General features: G+C 54.5%; 7 protein-coding genes and 1 non-coding gene across 8 annotated transcripts; 3 read left to right on the top strand and 5 right to left on the bottom strand.

Moving 5' to 3' along the window:
- Nucleotides 1-855: 855 nt before the first annotated feature.
- Nucleotides 856-2,508, bottom strand: CC84DRAFT_1134264 (NAD(P)-binding protein). Its single transcript, XM_018176018.1, has 3 exons — nt 1,786-2,508; nt 1,651-1,736; nt 856-1,603 (listed from the first exon to the last, which is right to left on the bottom strand). Exons 1-3 carry the CDS (start codon nt 2,323-2,325, stop codon nt 1,099-1,101), a joined length of 1,131 nt encoding a protein of 376 aa, XP_018042385.1. The 5' UTR covers nt 2,326-2,508; the 3' UTR covers nt 856-1,098.
- A 4,473-nt stretch (nt 2,509-6,981) lies between these two features.
- Nucleotides 6,982-9,149, bottom strand: CC84DRAFT_1107994 (uncharacterized protein). The gene is made up of 2 exons (XM_018175187.1): nt 8,527-9,149; nt 6,982-8,475 (listed from the first exon to the last, which is right to left on the bottom strand). Exons 1-2 carry the CDS (start codon nt 8,932-8,934, stop codon nt 7,249-7,251), a joined length of 1,635 nt encoding a protein of 544 aa, XP_018042386.1. The 5' UTR covers nt 8,935-9,149; the 3' UTR covers nt 6,982-7,248.
- A 748-nt stretch (nt 9,150-9,897) lies between these two features.
- CC84DRAFT_1170833 (uncharacterized protein) lies at nt 9,898-10,350 on the bottom strand (the record flags this gene model as incomplete). The annotated part of the gene is made up of 1 exon (XM_018179877.1): nt 9,898-10,350. The coding sequence occupies one exon, from the start codon at nt 10,348-10,350 to the stop codon at nt 9,898-9,900; it is 453 nt and encodes a 150-aa protein (XP_018042387.1).
- Nucleotides 10,351-11,552: 1,202 nt separating this feature from the next.
- Nucleotides 11,553-13,139, top strand: CC84DRAFT_1254373 (thiolase). The gene is made up of 2 exons (XM_018184456.1): nt 11,553-11,842; nt 11,893-13,139. Exons 1-2 carry the CDS (start codon nt 11,690-11,692, stop codon nt 13,039-13,041), a joined length of 1,302 nt encoding a protein of 433 aa, XP_018042388.1. The 5' UTR covers nt 11,553-11,689; the 3' UTR covers nt 13,042-13,139.
- On the top strand, nt 13,132-13,572 carry CC84DRAFT_64935 (uncharacterized protein). Its single transcript, XM_018187003.1, has one exon. It carries the CDS (start codon nt 13,221-13,223, stop codon nt 13,476-13,478), a length of 258 nt encoding a protein of 85 aa, XP_018042389.1. The 5' UTR covers nt 13,132-13,220; the 3' UTR covers nt 13,479-13,572.
- On the bottom strand, nt 13,232-13,312 carry CC84DRAFT_t9. The gene has a single exon. It is a non-coding gene; the product is annotated as a tRNA-Ser (tRNA).
- Nucleotides 13,573-14,918: 1,346 nt separating the features above from the next.
- CC84DRAFT_1170835 (uncharacterized protein) lies at nt 14,919-15,530 on the top strand (the record flags this gene model as incomplete). The annotated part of the gene is made up of 2 exons (XM_018179878.1): nt 14,919-15,204; nt 15,265-15,530. 2 exons carry the CDS (start codon nt 14,919-14,921, stop codon nt 15,528-15,530), a joined length of 552 nt encoding a protein of 183 aa, XP_018042390.1.
- Nucleotides 15,531-17,260: 1,730 nt separating this feature from the next.
- On the bottom strand, nt 17,261-19,185 carry CC84DRAFT_1159416 (uncharacterized protein). Its single transcript, XM_018177226.1, has 3 exons — nt 18,480-19,185; nt 18,091-18,432; nt 17,261-18,045 (listed from the first exon to the last, which is right to left on the bottom strand). Exons 1-3 carry the CDS (start codon nt 19,022-19,024, stop codon nt 17,313-17,315), a joined length of 1,620 nt encoding a protein of 539 aa, XP_018042391.1. The 5' UTR covers nt 19,025-19,185; the 3' UTR covers nt 17,261-17,312.
- Between the last annotated feature and the right edge of the window lie 36 nt (nt 19,186-19,221).

Genomic DNA, 19,221 nt, shown 5'->3' on the forward strand with positions numbered 1-19,221 from the left:
TTATTCCGGACCTGCCATGCCTTCGCTTGGCACACCAAATGGCACAGTACGTACCGCAGGGCCTGGCGATGAGCTGCGTCGCCACAACGACCAAGGAAATCACGATGGGATGAAACATGGGGACCAGGTCGGTGGGCACAGAGCAGAGCGAGGCGATCACTATGGATACGGCTACGGATATGGTGGTTGAAAACCAGACCATGAAGCAACGCTGCAGCTGCAAGCTTGTATGCCTACAAGATGATCTGCTCTGAAGATTTCGGGAATGGCTTTGGACCCTGAGTGAAGACATCGACCCATGCTCGAGATGCATAGCCGCGCTTCGGCGCCTGCACACATCATGTCCCTGGTGCCACTTCAGAGGATTCAAGTCGCGGTTCCAACAACGGCGTAAATCGGGTTCATAACTCCACTGAGTTCGCGGACGCTTGCCGCTACTATCATCTGCGCGGACTATTCGTTACGACCAAATCTCAGACCCACGATTCACGCGCTACTCATCCCAACAACGGCCCTCATAATCTCTCCTCCCCGTGGGCGGCCCAGGGGCACCCTCGGGTGCCTCCCTGCTATCTGCCACCACTCCGGAATCCGCACATGTCAATCGCTTAGCGGGAGCTACAATCCGTTCGCGCCACGGCCCCGAGGAGTTTGGGAAGTTGTGGAGACGGCGACATCCGAAGAAGCAGAACGGTCGGGCAACGCTTCGAGGACGCCTTTTGGCATCTCGTCACTCAAAGAGGGGAAGATATTGGAAAAGAGGAAGAAAGACGTTCCAAGCGGCACATGCGTAGGCGCGAACACCACGTTACATTTTCCAGCGAATAGGACCATGGTGGTTCACTCTAGGGTTTTGCGTTGCACCAACATGGCCCGTCGGTGCAAGTGTGACCAGGCGCAACACAACGTACAGAAATAAGGTTGGAATGGCTATTGAGCCTCTCGTTGGCGAGGCCGAAAGCCCGTCATTCCGCGATTCAGCATACAGCAACTATACAATAAACATTCATCATGCGCAGGCCCCTGACCTTGGTCCGCGTTCGACGCCAACGTTTTCCACCAGCTCCTTCTCCTGCCTGATCGGGGTATCATAGCTCCTCAATTCTGCTTCTTCTCAACCATGCCCGCCTTCTCGACCGCAGTGTCCATCGCGCTCCACCTTCTCAACAACGCCTGTATGCCCACTGGAAGCGCGCCCAGGCTCTCTGTGTACTTTGCGTACAACGGCAGCGCTACCTCGCCGCTCTCGCCTTTCTCAACCAGTCCGATTATGCTCTTCGCGACCTCAGCCGGGGAGACGACCGGACCGAAGAAGTTGCTCGGCGTCTTGAGGTTCTGGAACATCTTCGTGCCCATCTGGCCCGGCGTGACGAGTATGGTCTTGATCTCCTTGGCATCTGGGTTCTGGGAGAGCTCGGCGCGGAGAGATTGGTGGAGAGCGAGGAGCGCGGCTTTAGAGGCGCTGTAGGAGGAAAGATTGGCGGCGCCGAGGCGGCCGAGGACTGAGGAGACGGTTACGATGGTTCCGCGGCGTTCGCGGAGCATATGAGGGAGAACGGCGCGGAGGGTATTGAAGTGCGAGAGGGTGTTTGTGCGGAAGGTCCTGTCGGGTGTCAGTAGATGTAGTGGGTTGGAGAGGGAGTGACATACTGCTCGACATCTTCGGGGGTGGAATCGAGGATCGACTTTGCGCGGACCATGCCAGCGTTGTTGATGAGGATAGTTGGGGCACCGAGCTGCATGTGATCAGTATTCAAAATCGAGTTCATGGATTTGGGGACATACGTCTTCCACAATCTCAGCAACAGCCGCCTCGACCTGCTTCGCATCGCCCACGTCGCACTGGTAGTAGAGCACGCCCTTCTCCTCGGCCTCTTCGTCGTCTACCTTCTTCATGTCCAAAACAGCCACGTTGGCGTTGCGCATGCCGTACGTCTCGGCTAGCAGGCCACCCAAGCCTTCCACGCCGCCCGTGACTACAATAACCTCCTCGCTCAGATCAACCTCCCTCGGCGCACCGTACGCGAGCCTGTCGCTGAAGATGTTGAAGATGCCAACCGAGCACATGAGCAAGGCCCATGCGATTGCAATGCGCATCTCAAGCGCGTGCCACGCCGTGTACTGCGCGCGCAAACATAGAACGAGCACGCACGACACAAAGGGATGGAAGACGGTGTAGCCCAGCACATAGTGGAGCAGGTCGACGGTAACATAGCGATGCCATGGCTCGTCGGGGGTGTCGAACTTGCGCGGAAGCGACACGTTGACTTCCTTGAGCTTTGGGGCGCTCATGGTGGGCGAGCTGCAGGAGGTGTGCTGGATCATGTCCGAGGTTTGGCGGGGCGCGTAGCTGCGTCTTGGAGGGGCCGGGCCAATTGCGATGATGTAGGCAAATGGAAAAGCGAGTGAAGCTATCCGGGAGCTGTGGAGGAGGCAAGAGAACGGTCTGCAGAACGAGACTGCGACAAGGGAGACATTGGCGCTCTTATTCTCTGCCGTTGGCGTGGTGTCCTGAGGTGCAGTGCGTTTCATCCTCAGGCATAACCCGAGGGTCCCTGCTCCCCATCACATCGCTCCGAATGGCACTCCAACTACACGACCTTGCGACCTTCACTCACTTCACATTAACTGTTGAATTGGTCGCATGCGCCACAAACACTTGCCAATCAAAATCTCGCGACCTCTACATTGCCTCGTCTGTCACTCTGGAGTCGCGCTGCCATACTACTGCTGTGTGCGAGCTTTGTAGCAACGAGGCAACGCAAAATGACCGGAATCGTCACTACGTCGCAGCTTTCGCATTCGTTCTATCACTTAGCTAATCTCTCAATGAAGCTTGCTTACAGTGCAATATCCATGATGGTACCTCGCTGCAGGTCTCCTACATGCGTGCCCGACGCCGTTTCCCAATGTGTGTGAGCGCGTGTTGGTTCTTACCCTTCGAGTCAACACCACCTGCCATGGGAATTAGCATGACGATGCAAGGCTGCCATCGCTCTCCGATTCAGGGAGCCACGCGTAGCGCTCGGAAACATTCCATGCCCCTGCTTGCACTCTTCCCCACCCACATTGTCTCCCGGACAGCAGTTCTGACGATCAGTTGTTTCCACGACATACGTACCCCGGCATCGTCTTTCATCCGTCTTTGCTTTCTTGCTTCCTCCTGTCAATACGGCAGTGTCTGCCAGCCGTCAGAACATGCTTGGGCGAGTTCTCGCTCTCAGCGCCCTCGTGGCCATTGGCCATTCAAAGGCCATCATCACCAACAACTGCCGGAAGGACGTCTACATTTGGTCAGTGCCCGAGAAGGCAGACCTTGCCAACAACCTCTCCATCAGCCCTGGAAAGCGGTATGAAGAGCCATGGCGGTCCGGCACCTCCACCAATCCTGGCGTCGCAATAAAGGTCTCCACCGAGCATGACGGCATCTATACGGGTAAGAGCGAGATCAATTTCCAGTACGACGTCGATGCTTCTGATTCGACCAAGATCTGGGTCAACCTTGCCACTGTTCGCGGGAGCGACTTAGATACCGCTACGCTAAACACCTGCCACGGTGCTTACAAAAGCGCAAATGTGCCCACCGAACAGTGTTCTAGTACCGATGATATCGAGCTCGTTCTTTGCGGTTCTGAGCGTACAGTTCCATCTCGGGACAGCACCCCGATTCGTGTCATCTCTAACTGTATCGGTCTTTTGTTCGAACACGATGATCCGCTCCACCCCCGCATGTGCAGCGGTCGCGTTGTGGGTCCCAAGCGAATTCCAATGTTGCCCGACGAGCACGAGGATGACTGGCTGGCTGAATTCATCGCCACAGTACCTCTCAAGACTGTGATGCGCCGCGAAGCTGCCAAACATGCTTCCTCACAGGATGCCGAAGCTCACAACACTCCTAGTGCCCCAAACACCGCTGCTGGTGCACCGGAAAAGACTACGGAGAAATCAATGAGCTCAGGACCTATGTGCAATCTTCTTCACGAGGCATGGCCCGACGCTCATTGCGATGAGAAAATGGCCCAACACAATGCGAAACTTTTCTATCGGGACAACTGTGGGGATAAGACAAAGAACATGTTCCCCGGTGCCAGCTGCGAAGCGATCCGACGCCAGATGGAGCAAATCTATCCAGGTGTAGTGGCCAACCAGGACCACGTCGCCATGTGCATTACTCCATACTACGAACGATTCTGGCAATTATGGGGCCAAGATGTTGTGACCAAGGCCATTCTCAACAATGAAGGTTTCGTCGACCAGAGTTTTCTCCCAGGGGTTTCCTGGACTTCAGACGATGAGGTGTGCCGTAATGCATACAAGAGGATCCTACCTATTCGCAAAGCCGGAAGGCGTTGTGTAAAACCTTTCTGTGATGGCTTCCCCGGGGGTTGCAGCGACGTTGAGGACGAGCTCGAGCGCCTCTCCAAAGATGCTGGTCTCGAGATCGACTGGACTTCTTCGGATGATGAGTGTTTTTACAAGCGTGCTGTGACCGAGAACCGCGATGTCAACACCATTGTCACAACACAGCGCGACATCAACCCGCGAGTCGTTTGCATCCACCAAGCATACGACAAGCTCCTCCGTTTCCCTCTGTGGCAAGATAAGTTCGAAGTCAAAAGTTTCCTCCGGCGGGGTGGCCCGTACCACATGTACAACGATGCAGGTATTATCTGGACGTCGGACGAGGAACGATGCCAACGCCGCAGCAACCCCGTATCCCCGATTCAGACACCGTGGAAGCGGCCCTGCGTTACACCGTATTGCTCCCACGACTGCAGTGATCTCGAGGACGCGTTTAATACCATTTATGCACAAGCTGGCTTTTATGACGTCGACTGGACAACCGGTGATGAAGCTGACTTTGACCCATATCACCAGTGCGTAGAACCAAAGCATTCAACGCTCGCACCGCGTCAAGATGTCAATGTCAGCGTTGGTACTGATCACCGCTGGAATGACGTCCGCAAAGTTTGCATCACTACGGCCAACGAGAAGCTCGGCAAATACTGGGGAGCGAACCAGACTGAAGAATGGATTCCCCAGATTTTCTCGCGCGTCACCTGGACTGAGAATCTCGACGATTGCTCACCACAGGCCATCGCTGAGTCTCGAGCCTATCACCATAAGCTCATCGACAAGAAACAAAAGAAAGAAAAGAAGTGTGTTGTGGGCTGCCAGGGCAAAACTTGCAAGCGCGTCAAGAAGGAACTCAACAAGCTTTCGAACGACGTTGGCGAGATCTGGAGCTGGACCGACGACGAAAAGGTCTGCGCAAGCAACATCACCTTCGGCCCGGAAGGTCCCAAAGTGGATCGATGCATTATGGGCGAAAATGCGATCAACAGACTCTGGGGCTCCTGGGGCAATGCCCACAGCGATATGATGAATGAAATTTTCCCGGGAACCATTTGGACGGATGATGAATGCAATCTCCCCTACGATCTTGCCGCGAAGAAGTGGTTCAACGATCGCCATGTGAAGGAAAGGCGTGTACAACGCTGTGTTAAACCTTACTGCCAACCCTTCAATGCAGATTGCAGCGATGTTGAGGACCAACTTGAAGAGGTATCTAAGAACCTTGGTCGCGCGTTTGACTGGACAACGGATGATGACGCCTGTCCAGAAGATGGGGTACGCAACACTGACCAGGTCGCGCTCAACAGGATCGGATTCATTGAATCCAGTGAAGAGGAGCCCGACCTGTGCAAGAGCCTTCTTGGAGAAGCTTCTGTCGAGAAGCTTCAGAGATATTGGGGCAAGGAGTACCAGAACATGCTGGCAGATGATATCTTTTCAGACCTTCCTATTGCGACCGATTTCGATACAGATTGCGACGACCAACGATTTGAGACCGGAAAGAGATGGATCCATGATCACCGCGCAAAGAGGGGCAGGCGTTGCGTCAAGCCATACTGCCAGCCGTACAACGCAGACTGCAGCGATGTTGAGGACGCGCTTGAGAAGGTCTCCAAGAACATCGGCCAGGACATTGACTGGACAACGGATGACGACGTCTGCCCCAAAAACGCTATATATCCCGTCAATCACGTCTTGAACAATCACGATCAACACTTCTCTCCAGAGTACTGCATCCTAGCGACTTGCCAACTCCTAACTTATTCAACGAAAGAATGTGCGGAAAACCTTGACTTGTTGGAAGAGGCACTCTTCGGACAGAGTGGTGTACGTGTCAAGCTGACGGTTGACGGACCGGCGTGCAAGGGAACGAGGATGAACGAAGTCCCCCATTTTCCCCCGTCCATTCAAGCAAAGCGCCGTTCCCACAAGGTCTGTCGCCAGGATCTCTGTCGTCGCTACAGCCAGTCGGACCATGACTGCCAGAAGGTCGAGCGCAAGGTCCGAAGCTTCCTCAACAAGACGATGCAGATCGATGTGGATTTTGCAGATAGCCCCGACATCTGTGATCCTACACTTGGGCGCGCATCCTTTGAGGAGCCTATGACTTACGCCTCCAACACTTCGATCGCTCATTGAAACACCTTCTTCCAGACACGCGTCGAAGATAATCGAGATGGTTGAGTTGGGGAGCCTGGTTTTCCGGATGGCAGGGAGATGGTTCTATTTTTTTAGGAAAGGGTCACATGACAACGAGAAGGGTTTCGCACCGAGGCGATCTGTTGAGCGGGACGAATAAGATATGATTGGTAGCGTTTTGTTTCTTTACGTGTTTTTTTTTATGCGGATAGAATTTTACCAAGAGTTCTGCTTCTGCGGTATACTATCACCGGTGTCTTGTGGTTGTGTTAAAGCGACGTGCACTACCTGTTGATACTTATATCACACCACGCTCCAGCCCCATGCCTGTTTAAATCAGCACGACTTGTATCCTCGTGAAGTCGCGGCCTCGCTGTGAATGTGTCTCTACAGTATCAACCACAAGGAACAGTAGACTCGACTTATGTCCACAATAGAAACACGCACATGTCACACACGCTTCGGGCATCGAATGGTTTGCGAATCCACACTTTGTATTCAGAGACGTCATGACCAAGTGACTGACGGATGGAAATGCAAACGCCCACAAATGCTATATCCCCAATGCATGAACTAAACCAAGAGGCGCCTGGCCACCACTGTGTGGCCATGCCAACATATATGAAATCCGAAACGCCGAAGCACAAGAAGGACGCCAGTCGGAGGGTATATAACGCGAGAAGAAGGCGGCACCTGGGCAGCATAGTAGAGTAGAGAAGAGACGGAGCGAATGGACGGACTGTTGGAGCGCGTCTATCCACCTCTCCGCCCGCCCCTTCGCCCACTTCCACTCGCTGTCCTAGCCATGCTCACGCCCCCCAGCGCAGCGGCTAGACTGCCCTCGCCGTAGCGTCCCATTGGCGTGTTCCCGCCTACATCGCTGTATCCGCCCATGCTGCTCTGCGCGCTCATCGGGACACCGCCAAGCACAGGCCCATTCCCGACTTCCAAATGCGGCACCAGTGTCCTGACCAGACTCGTCGTCTCGTTGGCCGGCTCGCGGTATTCCGGCGGCTGTATCGCGTACTCCCTCGCGCGCACGGGATGGACCGCCGCCTGGAGCAACTTCTCGTTGAGCTCGTCGTCGGGACGAGCATCGCGCAGCATGAGCTTGAGATCCTGCTCCACGTCTGCGGGGGCGAGGGGCGGGGGCGCAGGGGCTGACGCATTGGGTTTCTGGAAGATTTTGGCGTCGAGGATGAAGGGCGGCGTGTACAGCGTGGGGATGGTGCCGGTCGCGAGGTTGAAGTTGGGGTGCGAGCGTGTGGCGCCGCGGGTCGCGTGCGGGTTCGACGAGACCTGGCGGCCCATATCGACGGCGCCGGGTATGTCGTCGGAGTCTTGCTCGTCGGGGGCGTCGTCGCCGGTGTCGAGGGTACGGTCGCCGTTGGTGGTGGCGCCGTTTGTACCGTTGGTAGTGGGCTCCGTGTTATCCGGCGTCTTCATCTTGGCGAAGAAGTTGGAGGCGGCGGTCGTGGCTTGGTTCATGGCCATGTTGAGCTCCTTCTCGGTGAAGAGGCGCTCGAGGGAGTAGGCCGAGGCCTCGAACTGCGTGTGCATGGTGCGGGCTTTGGCTTCGCGGAAGGGCGACGCGGCGCCGAATTCGACATTGCGGCCGGAGGGACCCGGCGAGTCGTTGTCGTCGGCCTCGAAGAGCTTCCGCTTGCGCTTGTTCTCCTGTGCGATATCCTCTGCGTCGCCAAACTTGTGGCCTGTCCTGCGCGTCTTGCGCGGCGCCTGGGGTCCGCCTGGGCTGGCGGGGTGACCAATGCTGAACTGATTGGGGTGCAGCAGCATGGCGTTACTATCCGAAAGGTCCAGTTGCTCCTTCTCGCGCTTCAGACGCATGGTGCGTGTCTGTATCGTGGCCATAAGGCGCTCGCGGATGGTGGCAGCGAGCAGCTTGTGTTCTTCTTCAGCGATCTGCACCTTGTAGAAGTGTGCGTTCTCGATCTCGTTCTTGGTGTTCTGGTGCTTGTTCTGTACGATGACAAAGTCAGGAAAATACTGCATGTGGACCGGGAGGCTTACGAAGAGCATGGTGAGATCGCGGTCGCGGTCCTCTATAGCATCATTGACGCTGTCCACGAAGCGCCCGTAGTATTTTCCGCACTGCGCAACATAGTCGGTGCCTGCACTTGGTGCGGTGAGCGCAGTGTTGCCCATAATGGACGTAATGAGCTCAGACGCCTCCTCGCCCGCATCCTCGAGCGGCTTGTTTGTGTAAGGGTCGGCCTTTAGGATGAGATTGATGTCTGCTTGCAGCGCAGCCAGCTGGGCGCGGTAGTGGCTGTCCCTGTTGTCGGAGAAGGATGCCATCATCTCGGAGAGCTTGTCGGCTAGCATGTTGCGCCGCTTGTCGCGCTTCGATACCGCAGGCTGCGGCGAGCCGGCGTGATCTAAGGCCATCGCGGGCGATGGGCTGCGATTGCGAGCCATGGTGTGTTGTAGGGGCAATCGGGCGGCTGTGGGGAGTGGTGCGTCTGCGAAGGAGCTGGAAGCTGTGGTAGCGAGCCGGGCGAGCGCTGGGAGCTTGTCCGAACGATGCAAATCTGCGCAGAAGGGAAGAAGATGTGGGCAGTGATGTCGGCGCTTCAGCACGAGGTCGCTAAAGCGTGGGCAACATGGGGGAGGGTGAGGGAGCACGGTGACGGTGAATCGTCTTGGACGAGTGAATTGCATTTGCGACCACAATCGGCGGCTGATCCCGGCGAACAGGGTTTAGCGCGCTTTTGCTATCGCCGGTTGCCGATTCGATTGCTGACACAGCGACGCCTTGGCAGGTACCACGACACTCACTCGCGACACGTACTTAAGACGGAGAATGCGATCCAGCATTTTGGATAGGTTGAATTGGATCGTAAAGTGGGACCACATTACAAATTCCATGGGACCTCGCAAGAATCATCTACACATCCTTGCCCCGCCCCTACTTCCATCCTCATCAGCTTCCCGCTGGTTCCGAATTCGCAGCTTTCACGCTACCTGAAGATGAGGCATAAATAATCCCGGGCTTGACTTTACAATTTTCTTCAGCCCTCTTCTGTCTGACCACTTATGTATGTCGTGTATCTGTGACACGGCATGTGGCTGAGATGCACAAGCTTCCAACTACGAATGCGTGCCTGTAGAAAAGTGGTCTCAGGGATGCTGTTCTGGTGTGTTGGAGATTCCAAGCTGAGGGTCTGAACTTGAGTAACGCAAGCTGCTATGGATTTGCAGGGCGTGGATATTTGGAATGTGGAATTGCGTAGAGCGATATTCAAGCGGATGCATTTCACTACCACGTAAACGACCAAACTCGAGCTACATGCATCATGCCACGTCAATCCCGTCGGAATCTCCTTACAAACTACCCACAGTCTTTCATCCTCACGAACTACTCAGCGTCCAGGTGTGCTTTTACGGACCAATGTCGAGGTACAGATGCCCGTATCCTTGATACCCAATAGTATGTGGGGGATGCTCATTGCCATCGTGCCAGTCGTTATCTCCGCCAGGACCACCCAGCTTAAGCGGCACGCCTGGAAAGGGGGAATAGTTGTGGAAGAATAGGTCGTAGTAGATCCAACCCGGTGGCGACCTGGTGTAGGCAAGGGTAAGCACGCCCTTACCTTCGATGTCAATGTCCGTTTCAAGAGGACTGATCTTGATCGCGACGCCCGGATTATCGCTCTGGGGCAGGGACACCGTTCCGTAGGGAGCTATGGCTGTAGTTTCGCTGCGATAACCGGCTTGATCGACTTGAGAGTACCACACAGGGTAGGCAAGGTGATTCTTGATAATGACTTGCTCAGCGGCGAGAGTGAGGGTAGTAAGGGCCGCGAGGGCAGAGCAAAGGGTTTGAAGGCGCATGACCGCCGTTTGAGTCCGTCGACGGCAGGGTGTTGATATCGTCGAAAGGCACAGCAGACAGGCGAGGAATAGCAGTATCGAAACCAAATGTCGAAGCTTCGAAAGGTTGAAACTGAGCTTACGGGTCGGTATCCTGGGCTTTCGTCGTCTTCTTATATCTCATCAGTCCGGGCCAGTGTATCCACGACGCAGCCCCAGGAACCTAGGAACGGCATCGTATACCAAACGGATACCATTAACACCAGTCATTAGTGTGGAACTAATGGAGGTTTATTGGGTGGCTGTACGCCAGAGCATTCTCAGAAGGTTTTGCGCCAAGCTGGCACTGCCAGTCAGTCTGGACGTATAATGCAAGAGCCCACCTTCCCCCCGGGAATGTAAGTGGGACAAAAGCGTTTAGTGTGGAGCTGTAGCACGGATGGTGGCGCTGATAGGCGAAAAGTGTCCTAGGTCGCACTGAGCCGTTTACTGAATGTCTCTGTTGCCGTATGCAAGTTTGAGTGTATCTGGACATTCGGTTGGTGCTTGAATATCTGTCAGACCAATCATTCGCACCCAGCATACACCCTGTTACACTTGATAAGTTTGATGTCCAAACATCCAGACACAGTGAAGCGTCATGCGGACAACGTCGGTGAGTAAATTATCGTCGTTGAACCTCGAAATTGGGTAGATTGCCTGTTCATTGACCGGTGCACCGTTCAAATTTGCAATGGACCTGTCAACTGTCAACATCGTGCTTACTGTGGTATCCGAGGTCTCGCAGCGAGCTGTGCTGCGTATCGTGGTCCACAATGAGCCTCATAGTATACATGAGATAATCAATAAATGAATAAGTCAATGAGGCACAATCTTTCGCCGATTGTCATCGGTATTCCTGAGTTCGTACACGTGTAAGGTGGTTCATTGTGACGGAACGCGTGCGTTCAGTATTGAGCGCAGCATGATGCGCTGCATGGCAGATCGATAGTTCTAGAACCATCAAGAATGACAAGACTATTTCTCATTTTTGAAGAGTCTTCCGACAAGCTTGTTGAAGTTATACCGTGACCAGGCGTGGCCACGGCGCACCATACTAAGTTGTTCCCCGCGTATGTGCATCATCTCCGAAGAATCGCCGCCATCACCGAAAGGTCTCCACGGGACTGGCGCCGTTAAGCCGCAGAGGACCGATGTCATACCTCGGCCCAAGCCGGCCGACTCCGCATCCTCCACATTCCGACCAACAAGAGGCAGAGCGGCGGCAATTCCGCCATGTGACAACCTTCCAGACATCTCGTTTCTGAATCCCTTTCCTTGTCCGACAACCTTTTCCGCGTGATTTGTGTTCTCAACAGCCATGTCTGCTGCTGTTCGCACATCTATGAAGATGGCATCGCGGCCACAGCAGCGCCTTGCTAGCATACAGAGACAGTTCAGCTCGTCGGCGCGGCAAAAGAAGGAAGTTAGAGATGCATACATCCTGAGCGCAAGTCGGACACCTACGGGTGTGGTAAGAATCGTGCAACTTCTGAGCACAGCATAAGCATTGACATGTGACAGTTTAACGGCGCATTTACAACCGTCTCCGCAACCCAGCTCGGTGCCACTGCGATCAGGTCAGCCCTCGAGAAGTCCAAAGTTCCCGTATCCTCAATCGATGCCGTATACATGGGCAACGTTCTCAGCGCGGGCGTTGGGCAAGCTCCCGCTCGACAAGCCGCCATCTTCGCAGGCCTGCCTACCAACATTGAAGCTACAACCGTGAACAAGGTCTGCGCATCCGGTCTGAAGGCAGTCAACCTCGCTGCCCAGAGCATTGAGCTCGGTCAGGCGGAAGCGCAGGTCGCTGGAGGATTCGAGAACATGACCCGAGTGCCATACTACCTGAACCGTGCCAGCCAGCAACCGCCGTTCGGCCACCAGCAGCTGCAGGATGGCCTCATCGGAGATGGGCTTTGGGATGTATACAACCAGATCCACATGGGCAATTGCGCAGAGAACACCGTGAAGAAGTATGGCATCTCTCGTGAAGAGCAGGACGAATTCGCCATCCTGACCTACAAGCGCGCACAAGCAGCATGGAAGGACGGCCTGTTCAAGGATGAAGTCGCGCCGGTGACAGTCAAGTCTAAGAAGGGTGAGGTTGTAGTGTCTGAAGATGAAGGCTACAACAAGCTCAAGCTGGAGAAGGTGCCGACCCTTAAGCCAGCCTTCGTGCGCGATGGCAGCGGCAGCGTCACAGCGGCCAACAGCTCCGCATTCAGCGATGGCGGATCCGCACTGGTGCTCGGTAGCAAGGACATCGCCCAGCAGTACGGCAAGGACAGCCGTGTTCTCGCGAAGATCATCACATACGCCGACGCCGCGATGGACCCCATCGACTTCCCCATCGCACCCGCCGCCGTGGTCGATAAACTCCTCCAGCAATCCGGTCTTTCCAAGTCCGACATCGCCGTGTGGGAATTCAACGAGGCGTTCGCCGCAGTCATCAAGGCCAACGCCAAGATCCTCGGTCTAGGTGTGGACAACGTGAACCCCAGAGGTGGAGCTATTGCGCTCGGCCACGCGCTGGGGAGCTCTGGCAGTAGGATATTAGTTACACTTCTGCACCAGCTTGAAGTAGGACAGTACGGCGCGGCCGCGATCTGCAACGGTGGGGGTGCTGCCACGGGCATCATCGTGCAAAGAGTTTCGCCTGACCAGCTTTGAGTGACGGAAAAGAACTGTGATACCAGCACGGCGTTGTATGCATGGGACTTAGCCAGGCAAAATGTAAATATAGGAATTGAATGTCACAAATTTCCTCCTACCGCGCTCGACTTCTGTTGTTACCCCTATCTGTCCGCTCTTAGCCATCATGAACAAGACATATCCTTGCCAAAAAGCAGATGAAAGTCATCGACGTGGGCCAGATTCGAACTGACGATCCCAAAGGAACAAGATTTCAAGTCTTGCGCGATAACCACTCCGCCACCACGCCGTCGCTATGCTATCGGACGCTTTCCTCCAGTGCTAATACATATATCCATGCCCCCAGGTTGCGAGATGACTCAGTTTGTGGTTGTCAAAGCGGTGTGGAAGGTTGGAAACGAAGAGGTGGTACAAGACGGGTAGGCGCAGTGTTGGGTGGCAGCGTGCATGCCTGACGCTACGTGGTTGACAATGCGGTACACGTTAAAGGGGCTGTGGATGTTGTGTTCAAAGGATTTGTGGACGGGAGGTTACATGGGTGGATTTGCAGTTTTGAGGCTCAGACCGGTGAATTTGTGGTTTCGGGCTTGGTGTGCTGAGGTGATTATCATCGTCTCGGCTGGCACTCGGTGCGCAAAGTCCATAAGTGAAGCTTGGGCGAAATTCAAAGCAGACTTGGTTATCTCAGACGCAGTAGAACGCTGGAGCGAAGGGCAAAGATATAAAGGTCACCTGCAAACCACAATCTCATATCAAGCTTTGCGTAAGACAAGATAATGTAGTAGCCAGGATGAATTCGAACCAGCCCATACAGATAGCAACACACCCCCACTGAGCCTACACCTTAAGCCCGCACTCACTCGACATACTATGAGCTTCTAGCGGCTCAGTCACTTTCTGGATGAATCTAAGCATTCGCTAATCTAAATTTGTGAGTATCCAGGGACTACCAGAATGCTCTAATGATGCGCAGTCCACCTGCACAGGAACGCCGCCGGATAGCGGACCCCATGTGAGGATACAGTTTACATGTACCTTGAGAAGTGAGGTGCTAGGCTGACAAGACTCTACTGTCCCGAATCACAGTACTGTTCTAGCATCCTAACATGATTCCATCTTAGGCACCACCGACCAGCGCGCGCACCACTACTCAACACCGCTTCAAGTCAGCCATCGCGAATATACGCACGTTACCTCACAGCACGTTTCAAAGCTATAAAAGTGATAACTCACGATCCTATTTGCAAATCGTCAAAAAGTTCAAATCGAGAATTTAGCTTCTCATATTGCTCCCTGTGCAGACTCTTCAAAGGCTTGAGTACGTTCCTGATGCAGCCTTTCGGGGACACGTATGGGTGTTGTTTTTTGGGGGTTGTTAGCGGGAGTATGCGTCCGTAAAATGATGGCCAAGATAGACTGCGACGACTGCCTCCCAATAGTAAACAAAAGAGAAGTGTTGGAGATGGTCAGACGGAGGTTGTATAAGCACGCTACGCTTAGTATCCTTGGCCACTTCTAGTTAACGTAATAGCAATAGAGATGAATAGTCTACAGGTCTCTAGCTACCTATATGTCTACACTACCATAAATAAACATTGAAGCAATCAACACCATGGATACCATAGGTACTACAACACTTGAGGTCTGTAGTCGAAATAAACGCTGTAGTATCATACTGGAGTTAATCTAGCATTCGTGCCGCGCATATGGCAATCAATGCCGATTGGCTCGTCGCGAACACGCACCGGGGGAAACCAAACCAAAAGCAGCCCAAGCGCACTTCCTTCGGGAGTCCACCTGGAGGCAACGTACCTGGGTAAACCCTTCCAAGGCGCCAGCCTTGATTAGACGACCATCAGACGCAAGTGCGTACTCGAGACAGTCGAAGGAGCACCATGGACGCATATGCAATCTCCAGATCGGACGTTTTCGATGTCCGCGCCCTGTTAGCAGCTAAGAGACTCCCAAATGAGCTTGTCCTTGCTATCCTCGACCATGCCCGATACTGGGTGGAGGTGCGACATGAGAAAGCCGTTCTCGACGCCCTCGTGCACGACGAACATTCTTTGGAATTCTCTGCTGCATATCCATACATGGTGATACCGACGACGACAAGTACGCACGGTCCTTCTTCAGAGGTCTCGAAGCTCAGGGAAATTGAGATCATTCTAGTCAGCCATGGTACGCTCTGGTCACCGATGACATTCAAGATTTGCCTGAACAGCTGACTGATGGTCACAGATCAAGGATGGTCGACCACAGGCACGCGCCACACCTACCAGCAGTCGTCGTCATTCTGGGAAGCATCTATACTCAGACCAATCGCGAACGATGATGTAAACCATGTTCCTAGGCTGATGACTAAATTCGAGGAGGATCGTTCACGCAACGGAAACTACCGCAGCGTTGAGTCAGCGGCACAGGCCATAACCCCAGAGAACTGTACCATTTGCTACGTCGACCTGACCAGGACATGGAACCGCAGCGACTTCACTGTCGCGAGATGATAGATCTGACCATGGATGAAAAGGATCCAAACGACAAATATCTTGAAGCTACTCAAGAAGGGGAGCATGCGTGGTTTCTGCAGTGCAATGTGGTCGCGCGGGGCGTGTCATTGTTTCACGGTGAGATGGTACCGAGACACCACATCATCTGGAGCTGTAAGAACCACCCGCGCTGGGTTGGAAATGATGGGTCAGGACAAGGTGAGGGTTTCGTTGATGCAGTAAAGCCTGGTGACTGCATTGTACTCTGGACGAGGATCAAGGTAAGTGTCCAGTCGAAACACAACGACGACTGGCTTGGCAGACCTTTCCAGCTGACACCACGAGCAGAGACAATTTTGGGAGAATCATGCTTACGGTGTTCACGTGAAGCATCGGTATACTATCTAGCATTTAATCACAGCCTACTGCTCCCTAAATGCTACTTGCGGAAGCAAGCACGCAGCATATTTCGTGCGGAAAAGCGCATCGACTCTCGAATATGCTCATCCAAGCTCGAGGGTGGCGCACCCGATACGACTTGCAAGAACGACCCATATTCATCCTTACCGACCTCGACGGCTTGCATGATGCACTTCTGCCAGTCGAAAAAATCCCGTGTTCGAAACCGCACGTGCCTTGGAAGGTTTGCACATGCGACTGGGTCTCAGCTCGATCGATGGTTTCCGGGAGCGCACTCCGTTCGCTTCAAATCCAGTAACTCGAGGTCTTCCAGACCATTTGGTCGTCTCTCAGAACGATCTTCAACCAACCTCTCGCAAGCCTATGTCAGGCTGTATTTTGTACCAGGAGCGGTAGCTCGCGTGCAACACCAGCTACCAGTGTTATACTGTTAGAGAAGACTCGCATCACTTTTCTCTGCTGCACCTTAGGAGAATGACTCGTAAGATTCCAGACCCAAAGGATTCATCCTTTATCGCCGTGCTGGTCGCAAGCTCATAAGCATATGACCGGGAATTCCTTGTTGCTTTTGTTTCGGCAAATGACTTGGTAGAGTGAACTTGTGATGTCGACCGAGTAGAGAGGACAACTTTTCATACGGATTTCAGCCGACTTCGATTAGCGACCCAGTTGCAAGTGGATGGTATGTGATGCTTCACAAGAAGAAATTTGGTACAAGGAGTCGATCAAGATGCTCACAGCCATAGGCTGTCTCTGTGCGCTCTCTTACCTCGCCATAGCGCCTTCTGACAGGCTTTATGGACAACACTGTGGGTAATGCATGCATCGTATCCATCTTTATAACGTCGAGGAGATTTCATCTTGTCTTCTTGCAACCGACAAGCCATTCCTAAACCGGCCACATCTTTGGTCACAAGAACTCTCCGCTTCCCTTCACACATAACTGCTGAAACTTAGGTACTCACAAAGTGTATTCAGAGCATACGCCTTCCGCTAAGCTCTAAACCCATAAAATTGGAGAGTGTGCATTGTGGAGGTCCATTCAGAGGAGATGGAATGACTGTGTGCCCTGCTAGTTGCAGAACAGCGACCCTTTACACCTTCCCCGCTTCATCCAGCGGAATGTGCAGACTTCCTTGGAACATGGAGGTCCTTTTCTGCACTGCGCCCGATCGGAGACGCATGGGGTGGGCGGCGAAACCCCGATGTTCGTCGTCTTCGAATAGCCATCAAGCTGGCCAGATCACGAGGCTTAACGGAATTTGGAAGTTGGAGGTCAGCTTGCCATGGCGGCTGTGCATTGCAACATACACTAACTCAAGGAATCACCACTGCAATCCCTCCAAGATATACATATATATATTTTACATTTCAACGTCGCTACCTTCCCTCCAACCTCAAGCGGTCCAATGTCCTCCCCTCGTCCCTCCTCGCGACCAAAAACCACAGACAGCTAATCCAGCATAGCACGACGCCGGTCCAGGAATGGCTCGGCATTTTGAACAAGCTGAGCATAACGAGCTGGAACGCGCTCCTCGGGACCGCCACAAACGTCGCTGTAAGCGGGCTCGTGGCCTTGATCAACAGCAGGGTGGATACAAACACGGCGAAGCTGCCCAGCGCGCCGCACCAGATCATCAGCCAGAAGAAGGGCACGTCGAGGAAGGGTATGTTGCGGATGATGTGGGGGATGCCGCCGGAGAAAAGGACGATGGGGGTGAGAAGCGTGATGGAGAGGAGCGAGGTGTAGTGCAGGACGCGGTAGTAGGCGCGTGTCTCCTCACGATTGGAGGACGAGTCGTCGGCGGAGGAGGGGTAGCCGGTGAGGACGTCGCCCTGGGGGACGAGGTTGGAGACGAGGGTGCGGTAGGTGCGTAGGAGCATGATGGGGTAGAGGGCGACGAAGAAGGAGGAGAAGACGCCGGCGACGATGGAGTCGGGGGTGACGCGCTGGTGGGAGCGGTAGGAGGCGAAGGAGAGGAAGAGAGTTGCGATGAGCGCGGAGGAGAGGGTGGAGCCGCTGTGGTTTTCTTTCTGGATGACGGCGGAGAAGATGAGGGCGAAGGGCACGACAGGTATACGGGCGAGCTGGTAGACTGGCAGGGGAGCATAGCTGTGTCGTGTTAGAGGCATCAGCGCAAGCATAGGGAATCCTTACGCAAAGGAAACGTTGCTCAGCAACACTTTGAAGCAAAAGACAACGGCGAGCGGAAGCACCTGCTTCGCTACTTGCCAATCGAATTCGAAGAGACCGCCACCAGCGATTCCTCCAGAACCGTTGGTCAGCCACTTGGTGATGCTCAGGAGTGTGCCCTGTGGCTTGGGTGGATTTCTGAACGAGGCGCCGGCGGGTGCTAGTGGAAAAGCAGGCGCAACTGCGGCTCCAAGACCTAGCCGCCGGAGAGGACTTCCGAGGCCGCGCGTGAGGCTAGAGAAGCCTATGAGAAGAAGATGCGTGAGGACCAGCTGGACGTATGTCCCAGTGAGCGGGAACGGAAATCTGCCCTTGTCAGCATGCGCGTCAACCAACCGGCAGGCATGGCTTACTTGTAGACGCCCGTCAGCATGATGAAGCGGTTCATGAGCAGCAGCCCGAAGCCGCACCCGCCGACCCAGAAGACCAGCAATGCCACATAGACCTGCCAGCCCATCCAGGTGCCATAGAAGAAGCCGCCGAGCCCCCCTTCGCTCCACAGCCCTCTGCGCAGGCTTCCTCTCCCGACATTGGGATTGACCAGCGGGCGGATGCTATCGGCGGGCTCGAAGTCGTCGTCCTCGTCCTCGCTCTGGACTGCGCTGCGACTGCGCGGGTAGGGCGAGTTGGAGCGGCTGCTGATGTCTATGAGGGGCACCGCGGGCTGCAGCTCCGAGAGCGAGTTCTTGCTCGAGTGGCTGAGGCGTGAGGCGTCCATTTGGGCGTATTGTTCTATGTCTGAATGGTCCGTATCATCGAGCGAGCTTGCGCTGTTCTTGCGACGGGCCGCGTACGCGTCTGGCTTGGTGGGTTTGTCGCGGGCGACGTTGTTCAGGTAGGAGAAGGCGGGGCGGAAGATGTTGTTGGCGGTGCGGGTGAAGGGGCGCGAGGAATTCATGGCGTCCGCATGGCCGCGGAGAGGGAGGAAGGCATGGTCGTCTGGAGGCTGAATTAATTGTCGTTTATCGCGCCGGAAGGAGTAGCCTAGGGTTGTGCTGCAGGGAGGCTTGGCGCCAGGGGTCCGGCGATCTTCATCACGACAGGAACCATCGACCAGCTTGTGTGCAACATGGACGGGCGGGATGGGAACTATGT

The sequence above is a fragment of the Paraphaeosphaeria sporulosa genome (genome assembly GCF_001642045.1).
Source record: "Paraphaeosphaeria sporulosa strain AP3s5-JAC2a unplaced genomic scaffold CC84scaffold_1, whole genome shotgun sequence".
NCBI classification, from domain to species: domain Eukaryota; kingdom Fungi; phylum Ascomycota; class Dothideomycetes; order Pleosporales; family Didymosphaeriaceae; genus Paraphaeosphaeria; species Paraphaeosphaeria sporulosa.